The sequence below is a fragment of the Heptranchias perlo genome, chromosome 2 (genome assembly GCF_035084215.1).
Source record: "Heptranchias perlo isolate sHepPer1 chromosome 2, sHepPer1.hap1, whole genome shotgun sequence".
NCBI lineage: Eukaryota > Metazoa > Chordata > Chondrichthyes > Hexanchiformes > Hexanchidae > Heptranchias > Heptranchias perlo.
The window spans coordinates 128,979,785-128,993,701 of NC_090326.1; the positions used below are offsets into that span (position 1 = coordinate 128,979,785).

The 13,917-nt window shown below is 42.7% G+C and overlaps 1 protein-coding gene across 1 annotated transcript in view; it reads right to left on the bottom strand.

Moving 5' to 3' along the window:
- pip4k2aa (phosphatidylinositol-5-phosphate 4-kinase, type II, alpha a) overlaps positions 1-13,917 on the bottom strand; it is a 212,876-nt gene that overhangs the window by 88,146 nt on the left and 110,813 nt on the right. Inside the window, exons 2-3 of the mRNA XM_068007119.1 lie at positions 9,361-9,458; positions 6,817-6,913 (exon numbers count right to left, since the gene is read on the bottom strand). Of these exons, the coding sequence (XP_067863220.1) occupies positions 6,817-6,913; positions 9,361-9,458 (195 nt within the window). The remainder of the gene's footprint in view (positions 1-6,816; positions 6,914-9,360; positions 9,459-13,917) is intronic.

Consider the following 13,917-nt stretch of genomic DNA (forward strand, 5'->3'; position numbering starts at 1 on the left):
GCTATGTATGACTCCAGCCACTGGAGAGTTTTCCCTGATTCCCATTGACTTCAATTTTACTAGGGCTCCTTGGTGCCACACTGAGTCAAATGCTGCCTTGATATCAAGGGCAGTCACTCTCACCTCACCTCTGGAATTTAGCTCTTTTGTCCATGTTTGGACCAAGGCTGTAATGAGGTCTGGAGCCGAGTGGTCCTGGCGGAACCCAAACTGAGCATCGGTGAACTGGTTATTGGTGAGTAAGTGCCGCTTGACAGCACTGTCGACGACACCTTCCATCACTTTGCTGATGACCGAGAGTAGACTGATGGGGCGGTAATTGGCCAGATTGGATTTCTCCTGCTTTTTGTGGACTGGACATACCTGTGGACTGGAAACAGCTACTTGAAGGTAAATCAGTGTCAGAGATGTGGGAAGCATTCAAGGGGGAGATCCAAGAGGTTCAAAGTAAACGTGTTCCCACAAAGAAAAAGGGTGGGACTGCCAAATCTAGAGCCCCCTGGATGACAAGGAGCATAGAGGGTAAGATAAGACAAAAAAGGGATGCTTATGTCAAACACCGAGAACTCAATATTGCAGAAAGCCTAGAGGAGTATAGAAAGTGCAGGGGTGAAGTTAAAAAGGAAATCATCAAAGAGAGGGCATGAAAAAATACAGGAAAGTAAAATTAAGGAAAACCCAAAAGTGTTTTTGGGTTAAGAGCAAGAGGATAACTCAGGAAAGAGTAGGGCCTATGAGACCGAAAAGGTAACCTATGTGTTGAGGCGGAAGATGCGGGTATGGTTCTTAATAAATACTCTGCGTCTGTCTTCACAAAAGAGAGGGACGATGCAGGGATTGTAATTAAGGAGGAGGAGTGTGAAATTTTGGATGGGATAAACATAGTAAGAGAGGAAGTATTAAGGGGTTTACCAACTTTGAAAGTAGATGAATCGCCAGGTCCAGATGAAATGTATCCCAGGCTGTCAAGAGAAGCAAGGGAGGAAATAGCGTTGGCTCTGACCATCATTTTCCAAATCTTCCCTGGTTACAGGCATGGTGCCAGAGGACTGGAGGACTGCTAACGTTGCACCGTTGTTTAAAAAGGGAGAAAGAGATAGACCGAGTAATTATAGGTCACTCAGTCTAACCTCGGTGGTGGGCAAATTATTGGAATGAATTCTGAGGGACAGCTTAAATCGTCATTTAGAAAGGCACAGGTTAATCAAGGACAGTCAGCATGGATTTGTTAACGGAATGTCGTGTGTGACTAACTTGATTTGAATTTTTTTTGAGGAGATGACAAGGAGGGTCGATGAGGTTAACACATTTGATGTAGAGTACATGGATTTTAGAAAGGCTTTTGACAAGGTCCCACCTGGCACACTGGTCAAAAAAATAAAAGCCCATAGGATCCCAGGGAAAGTGGCTAGTTGGATCCAAAATTGGCTCAGTGGCAGGAAGCAAAGGGTAATAGTTGACTCGTGTTTTTGCGACTGGAAGGCTGTTTCCAGTGGGGTTCCGCAAGGCTCAGTACTAGGTCCCTTGCTTTTTGTGGTAGATATTAATGATTTATACTTGAATGTGGGGGGCTTGATCAAGAAGTTTGCAGATGATACAAAAAGTTGCCATGTGGTTGATGGCGAGGAGGAAAGCTGTAGACTGCAGGAAGTTAATCAATGGACTGGTCAGGTGGGTAGTAAAGTGGCAAATGGAATTCAATCCAGAGAAGTATGAGGTAATGCATTTGGGGAAGGCAAACAAGACAAGGGAGTACACAGTAAATGGGAGGATACTGAGAGGTGTAGAGGAACAAAGGGACCTTGGAGTGCATGTCCACAGATCCCTGAAGGTAGCAGGCAAGGTAGATAAGGTGGTTAAGACATACGAGATACTTTCCTTTATTGGCTGAGGCACAGAATATAAGAGCAGGGAGGTTATGCTGGAACTGTATAAAACATTGGTTGGGCCACAGCTTGAGTACTGCATACAGTTCTGGTCACCACCTTACAAGAAATATGTGATTGCACCAGAGAGGGTACAAAGGAGATTTACAAGGATGTTGCCAGGGCTAGAGAATTTTAGCTATGAGAAAAGATTGGATAGGCTGGGGGTGTTTTCTTTGGAACAAAGAAGGCTAAGGGGAGACTTAATTGAGGAGCATAAAATTGTGACGGGGCTAGATAGAGAGGATAGGAAGGACCTATTTCCCTTAGCAGAGAGGTCAGTGACCAGAGGGCATAGATTTGAAGTAAATGGTAGAAGGATTAGAGTGGGAGCTGAGGAGAGATCTTTTTCATCCAGAGGGTGGTGGGCGTCTGCAACTCACTGCCTGAAAGGGTGGTAGAGGTAGAAACCCTCAACTCATTTATAAGTATTTGGATATGTACTCGAAGTGTCCTACAGGGCTCTGAACCAAGTGCTGGAAAGTGGGATTAATCTGGATAGCTCTTTTTCAGCCGGAACGCACACGATGGGCCTCTTCTGTGCTATAACTTTCTATGATGAACAGATCTGGTAGCTCAAAACAGGGCATCCATGAGGCGCTGTGGGCCATCAGCAGCAGCAGAATTGTATTACACCACAATCTGTAACCTCATGGCCGGGCATATCCCTCACTCTACTTTACCATCAAGCCAGGGGATCCACCCTGTTCAATGTGGAGTGTAGAAGAGCATGCCAGGAGTAGCACCAGGCGTACCTAAAAATGAGGTGCCAACCTGCAAAGCTAAAACACAGGACTACATGCATGATAAACAGCAGAAGCAGCATGCTACAGACAGAACTAAGCGATCCCACAACCAACGGATCAGATCAAAGCTCTGTGGTCCTGCCACATCCAGTCATGAATGGTGGTGGACAATTAAACAACTAACGGGAGGATGAGGCTCTGTAAACATCCCCATCCTCAAAGATGGCAGAGCCCAGCACCCAGAGTGCAAAAGACAAGGCTGAAGCATTTGCAACCATCTTCAGCCAGAAGTGCCAAGTGGATGATCCATGTCCATCTCCTCCTGAGATCCCCACCATCACAGAAGCAAGTTTTCAGCCAATTCAATTCACTCCATGTGATATCACGAAATGGGCGAGTGCACTGGATACAGTTAAGGATATTGGCCCTGACAACATCCCAGCTGTAGTGCTGAAGATTTGTGCTCCAGAATTTGCCACGCCTCTAGCCAAGCTGTTCCAGTACAGCTAGAACACTGGCATCTACCCGGCAAAGTGGAAAATTGCTCAGGTACGTCCTGTCCACAAAAAGCAGGACAAATCCAATCTGGCCAATTACCGCCCCATCAGTTACTCTCAAGCGTTAGCAAAGTGATGGAAGTTGTCGTTAACAGTGCTATCCAGCAGCACTTAATTACCAATAACCTGCGCACCGATGCCCAGTTTCGGTTCTGCCAGCACCACTCGGCTCCAGACCTCATGTCAGCCTTGGTCCAAACAAGCACAAAAGAGCTGAATTTCAGAGGTGAGGTGAGAGTGACTGCCCTTGACATTAAGGCAGCATTTGACCAAGTGTGGCATCAAGGAGGCTACTAAAATTGAAGTCAATGGGAATCAGGGGGAAAACTCTCCAGTGGCTGGAGTCATTCCTAGCACTAAGGAAGATGGTAGTGGTTGTTGGAGGCCAATCATCTCAACCCCAAGACATTGCTGCAGGAGTTCCCCAGGGCAGTGTCCTAGGCCCAACCATCTTCAGCAGCTTCATCAATGACCTTCCCTCCATCATAAGGTCAGAAGGGGGGATGTTTGCAGAGTGTTCAGTTCCATTCACAACACCTCAGATAATGAAGCTGCCCGTGCCCGCATGAAGCAAGACCTGGACAACATCCAGGCTTGGGCTCATAAGTGGCAAGTAACGTTTGCGCCAGACAATGACCATCTCCAACAAGAGAGTGTCTGGCCACCTCCCTTTGATATTCAACAGCATTACCATTGCTGAATTCCCCACTATTAACATCCTGGGGGTCACCATTGACCAGAAACTTAACTGGACCAGCCTCATAAATACTGAGGCTATAACAGCAGGTCAGAGGCTGGGTATTCTGCGGCGAGTGACTCGCCTCCTGACTCCCCAAAGCCTTTCCACCATCTACAAGGCACAAGTCAGGAGTGTGATGGAATACTCTCCACTTGCCTGGATGTGTGCAGCTCCAACAACACTCAAGAAGCTCGGCACCATCCAGGACAAAGCAACCTGCTTGATTGGCACCCCATTCATGCCCTCCACCACCAGCGCACAGTGGTTGCAGTGTGTACCACCTACAAGATGCACTGCAGCAACTCGCCAGGGCTTCTTCAATAGCACCACCAAAACCACGACCTCCACCACCTAGAATATTTTATATATATAAAAATATATTGCACAATTCTAAAAGGGGTACATGAACAGAGAGATCTGGGGGTATATGTGCACAAATTGTTGAAGGTGGCAGGGCAGGTTGAGAAAGCAGTTAAAAAAGCATACGGGATCCTGGGCTCTATAAATAGAGGCATAGAGTACAAAAGTATGGAAGTCATGATGAACCTTTATAAAATAATGGTTCGGCCACAACTGGAGTATTGTGTCCAGTTCTGGGCACGGCAGTTGTTAAATGGTAGATCTGGAGCACTTCTTCAAATTAAACAGTGATAGTAGGGCAAGGGGAACAGATTAAAAACGAATATAAGGCAAATGATGTTAGGAGGTTAAGATAAGAGTAGTGGAGGGAACAGTCTTGGAATTATTTAACAGTTGGATTGGGGGGGGGGGGCGGAGGGGTAGAAACTGTTGAATGTTTCTCGATGGATAAACTAAGATGGATCAAAGGGCCTTACTCATCTGTATCTCTCTTGTGAATCTTCAGGATTCCCAGGTCACAAGAATACCCAGAGGATCCATGTTGGGAACCAGCAGTTCACAGAAAAGTCAAGTAGGACCAGTGGTTTACAGAAATGTCAGTGCGAGGCTTACTGAAGAACTCAAGAGCAGTGGGTGATGTTGATTGGAACATGAACAGCTAGGTCAATTTACCTGGGGAGGATAGGAGAGAGTAATAATTCAAACTAGGAGGAAAATAGGTATTTTATTAAAAAAGCGTGTATATATTTGAGTGCATTGGGGCAAATGATCCAGAAAATACATCCAAGAATTTATTTTGTTTTATATTTTATTAGTTTATACTTTTATTGGGCCAGATTTTACTGTCAAAATGATGGTAAGGCTAATGGCGCTTGCTGTTATTTATGCATAAATGGTACAGCAACTCCAGGCGAGGAGCAGATGTGCGGTTAATTGCCACTACCCGAAAGTTGCTGTTCAAGTTGTGCTGGTCGACAATTAGCTTTGGGAAAATGATATTTTGCAGTCTGCCTCATCGGTGACATGCATTGAATGTCATGAGGTTGCTGCATTTGTGCGGTTGATATGAACTAAACTCACCACAGAAAGTTAAGTCGAGTCATTTCAAGCGCAAGTACCTGTTTAATATGATAATTGTTAATTACTGCCAATCAACCTGTCTGGCACTGAAATTTAACTATTACAAGTGTCGCATCTCATTCCTTCAGATATTAATTATTGTTGCAGATTTTAAAAATGTCAAATTTTGTACAAAATAGTTTTTTTTAAAGTTTTCCTTTCTATCCCTTTTTTTCTCTTACTCAAATCTTTCTTTTTCTTTCTGTATCTGATTTGACATTGAACTTCCCCACTCTAATTCACCCTCTTTCTCAGTCCTTCCACTGTTTATTTCTCAATCTTTCAATCTAATTGGTTAAGGAGATACACAGTTGGTTGCCCTGTTTGCTCAATTTCTGGTGATTTTATTGCACAATGTTCAGTTTTATTAAACATTGGGACTTGGCATTGAGACTCAGTTCTCAAAAAAGACAAAATCAAAACAAAAATAGCAAAGACAAATAGAGAAAAAAGATGCAGCCTGATGATGCTAAAAGTAGAGAAACTCCATGAAATAGTACAACATAGATGCCATAATTCACAAGCAAAAGTTAAAATAATGTGGAAAATGTTATACCTTTTATACCAAAGTATAACGGAATTATGGTGCGGACAAGAATACTTCTAGGAATACACGAGTGAAAGTAGACGAGCAGAAATGCAAAAGGGCGGAGCAAGCAAACTGCGCAAATTTACAAGTGAAAATAAAATTGTACCCTATATGTAATTGCAGACTGCAGGCAAAAAGAGAACATGGCAATTGCTAACCACAACTAGCACAAACACTCCCATTGTGCCGTTATTAGTGTTTTGTTGTCCTAGCACTTTCCCATATCATGACTCCTGGGTTGGTCTTCAAATATCCAAATGAGCAAAGTTGAACTGTGCATGTGTGGGCCCAAAGTGGTTGGCATACATTAAAGGCACTATGTAAATACAAGTTATTTTAAGTAGGAAACTGCCCAAAGGCACTTCACAAAAGTGTAGTAAGACAAAAATTGATACTGCAACCAATAGGAAAATTGGGACCATTTGAACCACTGAGATAAGCATCACTGTGATTAATACTGCTCAGTGATTGGAGCTGTACACCCTATTGGACAATTATCAATTTTAACTTTAGGATTAACAAACTGCTTCCAAATAGCAATCCACCTAATCCCTGCCCCCTGCCCCCCACTCACCCCACGAAAACTCAACCAGCCGAGGCAAAATAATTTTGGTAACAGGCAGCCCTGGGATTGGAGTTCACAACCTCCCAAATAAGTTAAGCATTCAATCCTTTGAGTTACCATACCATACAAATTCACTGACTGACTGAAGAGAATATGCTTGAGAGAGATTTTTTTCATCCCCGTCAAAGTTATTAAGTGAGCACAACACAGACCTACCTGGAAATCCTGATCGTCAATTGCAAACCTCTCTCTCAAATTTCGGAAGACCATAGGGCAGTACTCCTTAAACTTAAAGTGACTGGGCATATTCTCCCTGGTAAACAAAATAAAATCTCTTAGATACTGTTTGTATAAATAAATAGTCATGCCAACCAGTTATTTAGGGAACAAAATAGTCGATTACTGCAATATAAAAAGACGATGCTTTAGATTAAAACAAAAGTCAAACTCTGACATTACACTCAGGGAGTCAAGACCAAGTGTAGTCTTGGTAGTGTGGTCCACTTGGACCACTGGAACAAGCAAACAGTTTATTGGTTTAACATCTTGTCCAAAAAATAGCACCATTAACAATGCAGCCCAACCTCCACTAATAACCAAAATGAGAAAAATTTTAGCAAAAAAATTTAACGAGTGAATCTGGGCATTGCTTGGAAGAGCAAACAAGGCAATGGAATACACAATAAATGGGAGGATACTGAGAGGCGTAGAGGAACAGAGGGACCTTGGAGTGCTTTTCCACAGATCCCTGAAGGCAGCAGGACAGGTAGGTTAGATGGTTAAAAAGGCATACGGGATACTTTCCTCCGAGGCATAGAATATAAGAGCAGGGAGGTTATGCTAGAACTGTATAAAACACTAGTTGGACCACAGCTTGAATACTATGTACGGTTCTGGACACATTACAGGAAAGATGTGATGGAGATTTATGAGGATGTTGCTAGGACTGGAGAATTTTAGCTATGAGGAAAGATTGGATAGGCTGGGGTTGTTTTCATTGGAGCTGAGGAGGCTGAGGGGTGATTTAATTGAGGTGTACAAAATTATGAGGGGCCTGGATACTTTGGATAGAAAGGACCTATTTCCCTTAGAGAGGTAGGTGACCAGGGGGCATAGATTTAAAGTAATTGGTAGAAGGATTAGAGGGGATTTGAGGAGAATTTTTTTTTCACCCAGAAGGTGGTGGGGGTCTGGAACTCACTGCCTGAAAGGGTAGTAGAGGCAGAAATCCTCAACTCATTTAAAAAGTACTTGGATGTGCACTTGAAGTGCCGTAACCTGCAGGGCTACGGACCAAGTGCTGGAAAGTTGGATTAAGCTGGATAGCTTTCTTTCGGCTGGCATGGACACTATGGGCCAAATGGCCTCCTTCTGTGCCATAACTTTCTTTGATTCTATGATTAAACCACATTAAAAGACTAAATCTAAGCAGACAAAAAATTACTGCAAAAGCAATCAGGAATACACAAGTAAAAACAGTTAAACTATATTCGATAAAATTATTCAATACATCCCATGGAATCATATAAATTATATTAAAAAAAACTCGAGCAAATGAACTGATTTCCTCTAAGTAATGCTCTACATTACTCAGTGGCACAATACAGATTTACACCGTGACTGCCCTCAACAAGTTGCAGATCTCAGCACCAAGTAAAGGTGAAGGTATTTCCTCCTCTATGAATGTGGACAGTTGTCCCTCGCAAAGTATCATCCTCCGCCATTTTGGCCATCTCCAGCGTGATGCCACCGCCAAACACACTGCCCCCTCCCCTTCCATCATTCCGAAGGGACCACACTCTCTGCGATAGCCTGGTCTACACATCCATAACCCCCAACACCCACTCTCCCTCCCACGTCACCTTCCCGTGTGAGCGCAGGAGAGGCAACACCTGCCCTTTAACCTCCTCCCTACCCACCCTCCAGAGCCCCAAACACTCCTTCCAGATGAAATAGCAATTTACTTGCACTTTTCAATTCATTTTACTGTATTTGCTGCTCACGATATGGTCTCCTCTACATTGGGGAGACCAAATGCAGATTGGGTGATCGCTTTGCTGATCACCTCTGCTCAGTCCGCAAGCGTGACCCTGACCTTCCGGTCTCATGCCATTTTAATTCTCCGTCCCACTCCCACTCTGATCCCTCTGTCCTCGGCCTCCTACACGTTTCCAATGAAGCTCAACGGAAGCGCGAGGAACAGCACCTCATCTTTCGTTTAGGCACTTTACAACCTTCCGGACTCAACAATGATTTCAATAACTTCAGATCATAACTAATACTCCCATTTTTTCAGACAGCAAGTCCTGGTAATGGTTCTACTGTTGCCATTTACAGCTCCTCTAGACCCATCTTTTGTTTCTTTACTTGTTCCATTACCACCCTCCTTGCCATGCACCATCATCATCCCTTCTGTCATTTAATCACTCCTGCCCTCCACCCGATAGGAAACCTTCCCTTTTATTCTTCAAATCTTCAACTTCTTCCAGTTCTGATGAAAGGTCATCCTGAAACATTAACTCTTTTTCTTTCTTTACAGATGCTGCCTGACTTGCTGAGCATTTCCAGCATTTTCTGTTTTTATTTCAGATTTCCAGCATCCACAATATTTTGCTTTTGATTTAGTGTCCAAATCTTTTTGCAGGTGGGGGCAATACCATGCAAGAATGTAAACCACTGCACATTTCAATCACTTTATACAACAATCACTTTCCAAGTTAATTAAAAGATGTTCAAACAAAGGCAAGGTAATAAACTTACTTATTGAAAAGGTGGTTGTCCACTTTTATCTTGCTATAGGCTTTGAAATCATCTGGCATCAACATAATTGGAATCTGGACATGACTTAACTCATTGATCTGCAACAAAAAAGACAATTTTTTCCAGAAATGTACCCAATTACATTACAATTAAGGCTTTCAATCTTTTACGTTAGGAGAAAATATTATAAAAAATGTCAGGGTAACTTTCAATGGACTGCAATAAGACAGCACAAGAGGAAATTCTATTGAGGTTTTGTAGAGGATCTGTATCTTGGAATTCTAACATTTCCAACATTAATGCTAGGAAGCCAGACCCTAAGTGTTTGGGAGCACAAGAAGAAAACATAAAATGTCAGACAAAAATGTCATTCAGCCCATTGAAGCTCATTCCTCTTGCACATTAAGTCAATCATGGCATCTAAAACTTTGGTAGATTATTCCAAACATCCATTATTTTTTGAATAATAGTTTAAATCCTGATACGCATTTTAAATTTACTTCTGATTTGCATTTATACTTAACATTCTCTAATCTTTCCTCACATAGATCATCTACTTTACACTGGGAATCAGTCTTATTGCATTTTCTGTACCTTTTCTAATGAAATTATCTTTTAGTGTGGCAACAAAAACAGAATGCAGTATTCTAACCTACTAACAAAAAAGGGGCACTGTTGTCACACAGCAGAAGGACTGAATGAGGCTGTATGCCAACTACCTGAATCCTTCTCTTATCTCTCCCTGGACCATGATCCCACTACCAAACAAGAAACCATAATTTCCCAGAATGTCACTGATCTCGTCTCTTCCAGAGTTCTCCCCCCACCCCCATCTCAGTTTCGCTACTCCACACAACACCATTTCTACCTCTTCTCCAAGATACACAAATATGACTGTCCCAGCAAACTGATATTTCAGTTTGTTCCTGTCCCACTGATGTAGTTCCTTATCTTGAGTCTATTCATCCTCCCACCTTGTCCAGTCTCCAGCCACTTACGTACTAACTCTTCTGATGCCTTGTGCCACTTTGATAATTTCAAGTACTCTGGGACCTCAATCATCATCTTTTCAGTAAGAGTGTACAGTCACTCAGAGACTGGTGAATCTTTGGAATTCTCTACCCCAGAGGGCTGTAGATGCTCAGTCGTTGAGTACATTCAAGACTAAGATCGCTAGATTTTTGGACTGTAAGGGAATCAAGGGATATGGGGATCGGGCAGGGAAGTTGAGTTGAGGTCAACGATCAGTCATGATCTTATTGAATGGCGGAGCAGGTTCGAGGGGCTGTATGGCCTATAGCCATAGACAGGCTGGTGAAACAGGTGGAAACATGGATGATGAAATTTAACGCAGAAAAGTGCGAAGTGATACATTTTGGTAGAAAGAACGAAGAGAGGCAATATAAACTAAAGGGTAAAATTCTAAAAGGGGTTCAGGAACAGAGAGATCTGGGGGTATGTGTGCACAAACCGTTGAAGGTGGCAGTGCAAGTTGAGAAAGCGGTTAAAAAAATACGGGATTCTGGGCTTTATAAATAGAGGCATATAGTACAAAAGCAAGGAAGTTATGTTGAACCTTTATAAAACACTGGTTCAGCCACAACTGGAGTATTGTGTCCAGTTCTGGGCATTGCACTTTAGGAAGGATGTGAAGGTCTTAGAGAGGATGCAGAAGAGGTTTAGTGGAATGATTCCAGGGATGAGGGACTTCAGGCATGTGGATAGATTAGAGAAGCTGGGGTTATTCCCCTTACAGCAGAGGAGGTTGAGAGGAGATTTGATAGAGGTGTTCAAAATCATGAAGGGTCTAGACAGAGTGGATAGAGAGAAACTGTTCCCAAGGACTGGCGCAGAGACAATGGGCCAAATGGCCTCCTTCTGTGCCGTAAATTTTCTATGATTCTAAGAACCACCAGAGGACATAGATTTAAGGTGATTGGCAAAAGAACCAAAGGCGACATGAGGAAAACCTTTTTTTTTAAACACGACGAGTGGTTATGATCTGGAATGCACTGCCAGAGGGGGCGGTCGAGGCAGATTCAATCATGGCTTTCAAAAGGGAATTGGATAAGTACTTGAAGGGAAAAAAAATTGCAGGGCTACGGGGAAAGGGCGGGGGAGTGGGACTAGCTGGAATGCTCTTGCAGAGAGCCGGCACGGAATTGATGGGCCGAATGGCCTCCTTCCGTGCTGTAACCATTCTATGATTCTATTTCTTATGTTCTTGTGTCTCTCTACATCTCCATCCCTCACCAGGATGGCCTCAGCTTTTTCCTTGAACAGCAGCCCAACCAGTCCAGATCAAATACCTCCTTCGTTGTGCTGCCTTGATGAACTCCTCACTAAGCAACTTCTCCAGAGAAAGCATGGCTCTCTGGAAACCCATATGATTTCCAGATATGCCTGTCTTTTTGTAGGATTTCTGGAACATATTTCAAATATACTCAGACCCCCCCTTCCATAACCTCCTCTTTTGTTATAGAGATGAATGTTGTTGCTGCTTCCCGTTATCAGTCTGATCTTAAAAATTAAGTTAAATGCAGTTCTAATTTCTATTCATCACTGACCTTTATGTGACTCTTACCTGGAATTTTCTCTCTCCTCCCCTGACAAGAGCTCTTAGAAGCCTGCTGACTCCCACACTACATGAAGTTTGCTTATTCCCACACAGTTTCTCTATGCTCACTTTGCCCAACACCTCCAAATGTGACCCTCAACTGGATTTGAGTTGTAAATCCCCCTCCCATTCCCACTCTGACCTCTCCACCTTTGTCTCTTACACTGTATCAAGCTCACTGCAAGATAAAAGAACAGCATCTCCACTTTTTCCAGAGCACTAAACAATGGCTAACAATTTCAGGCCTTAGCTATACCCTCCATTTCTTTGAAGTTGGGGTGCTGGGGATGCGGCTTGGGTCTTTCGGTGTCTGGGTGAAGAGGCGGGTTGATATTTATGGTGTAGAACCTTGTGTCAAATTACAGTTCTGGCAGGGGGAGGAGGCCTGCACCTTGGAGGGTTGGTCTGTCTTTTTAGCTAGTTGGACCCAATGCGCGTTTTTAAACATTCACTTTTTTTTAAATTTCAGACTTCCTGCATTGGCAGGATTCTCTTTTGTCTTCTGTTCTGTAGATAAAGCATGCCATTCTATTGGTTTCAATTGCTTTGCCATGTTGTCTGGACATTGAAGGCAATGGTCAGTACTACTGCCAGACTTGTTTCATAACCTCCCTGTGTTAATTCAAATCACTGCATACTTATGTTCCACATTTTGTTTACTCAAGTGTAATACTTTACGTTCATTAGTGCTATAGTATTCCTACATAACAGTGACTGCGCTTCAAAAGTAATTCATTGTCTGTAAAGTGGTTTGTTATGTCCAGAGCACAAGGCTCCATAAGCTCTCTCTTTTTCTAAATTTCATATGGACGACTAGTAAGTCCTCTCCCACTCTGCATTAACTTATCCACCCTCTTAATATCGTGAACTCTGGCAAAAAAACCCCACCAAATTCAATTTGAATAAGAATTACAAGGAAAAACACCATTTCTGTTTTTAGATTGAAATGCGTAGATAAAAGCCATAACTGATACTGCCTAGAGTTGGCAAACTTGCCAATATTCTCAGTTATGTACAATCAGCTTGCAAAGTTTTTTCTTGTTTAAGTTGGAACAGACATATAGACAATAAAATGGCTGTTTTAAAACAGATTAGGGTTCAGCTGCCTTACTGTACAAAACAAAGGCTGATGGAAATAAACAAGTATTAGGAAACAACTGAACATTTCAAGGATTTTGCCAAGGAACAGAAACAAAACACTAGTTTCATTTCACACAACTACAGCCCTGTTGAACTCAGAAATGGTTCACCAACTCTGGTCACGATCTCAAAAACATCACTGTTTCACTTGCGTGCAACATCACTTTGGTAAAAATTGACACCGCTCCTCTCTCTCCCCAACCAAAACAAATTTTGCTAAAGATAAGTGCTCCTTTTGAATACTGCCCAAATCAACAAGTATTATCCCTTCAAAATTTATTTTTTTTGTCTTCAGGAGATGGCAGTAGGTAGGTATTTTGCTATTTTTATAGCAGCTAGAGAAACAATGCTCAACTACAATCAGTAGATAAGCATGGTAACAAGCTGCACTTGCTAACCACAACAACTTGCATTAATAAAGCACCTTTAACAAAGAAATGTCCCAAGGTGCTTCACAAATGGCAAAAGATACAGGAATGGACACTGAGCCATGGAGGGAGAGTCTAAGATTGGTGACCAAAAATTTGGTGGAAAAGATGAGTGTTGAAAAGGTTTTTTTAAAAAAAGGCGACAGAGGTGAAGAGGCTGAGGAACCCAGAGGCAGGTCTAGGAAGTTTAAAAGCTCTGCAATCAATTATGGGGTGAAGGGATGGGAGGGTGCACAAAAGGTCAGAGTCAGAAGACTGAAGGGTGTGGAAAGCAAAATAAGGCTGGAAAAGGTTGGAGAGACAGGATATGGTGAGGTGAGGAGCGATTTGAAGACAAGAACATGGATTTTAAATTTAATACAATGGGGACAG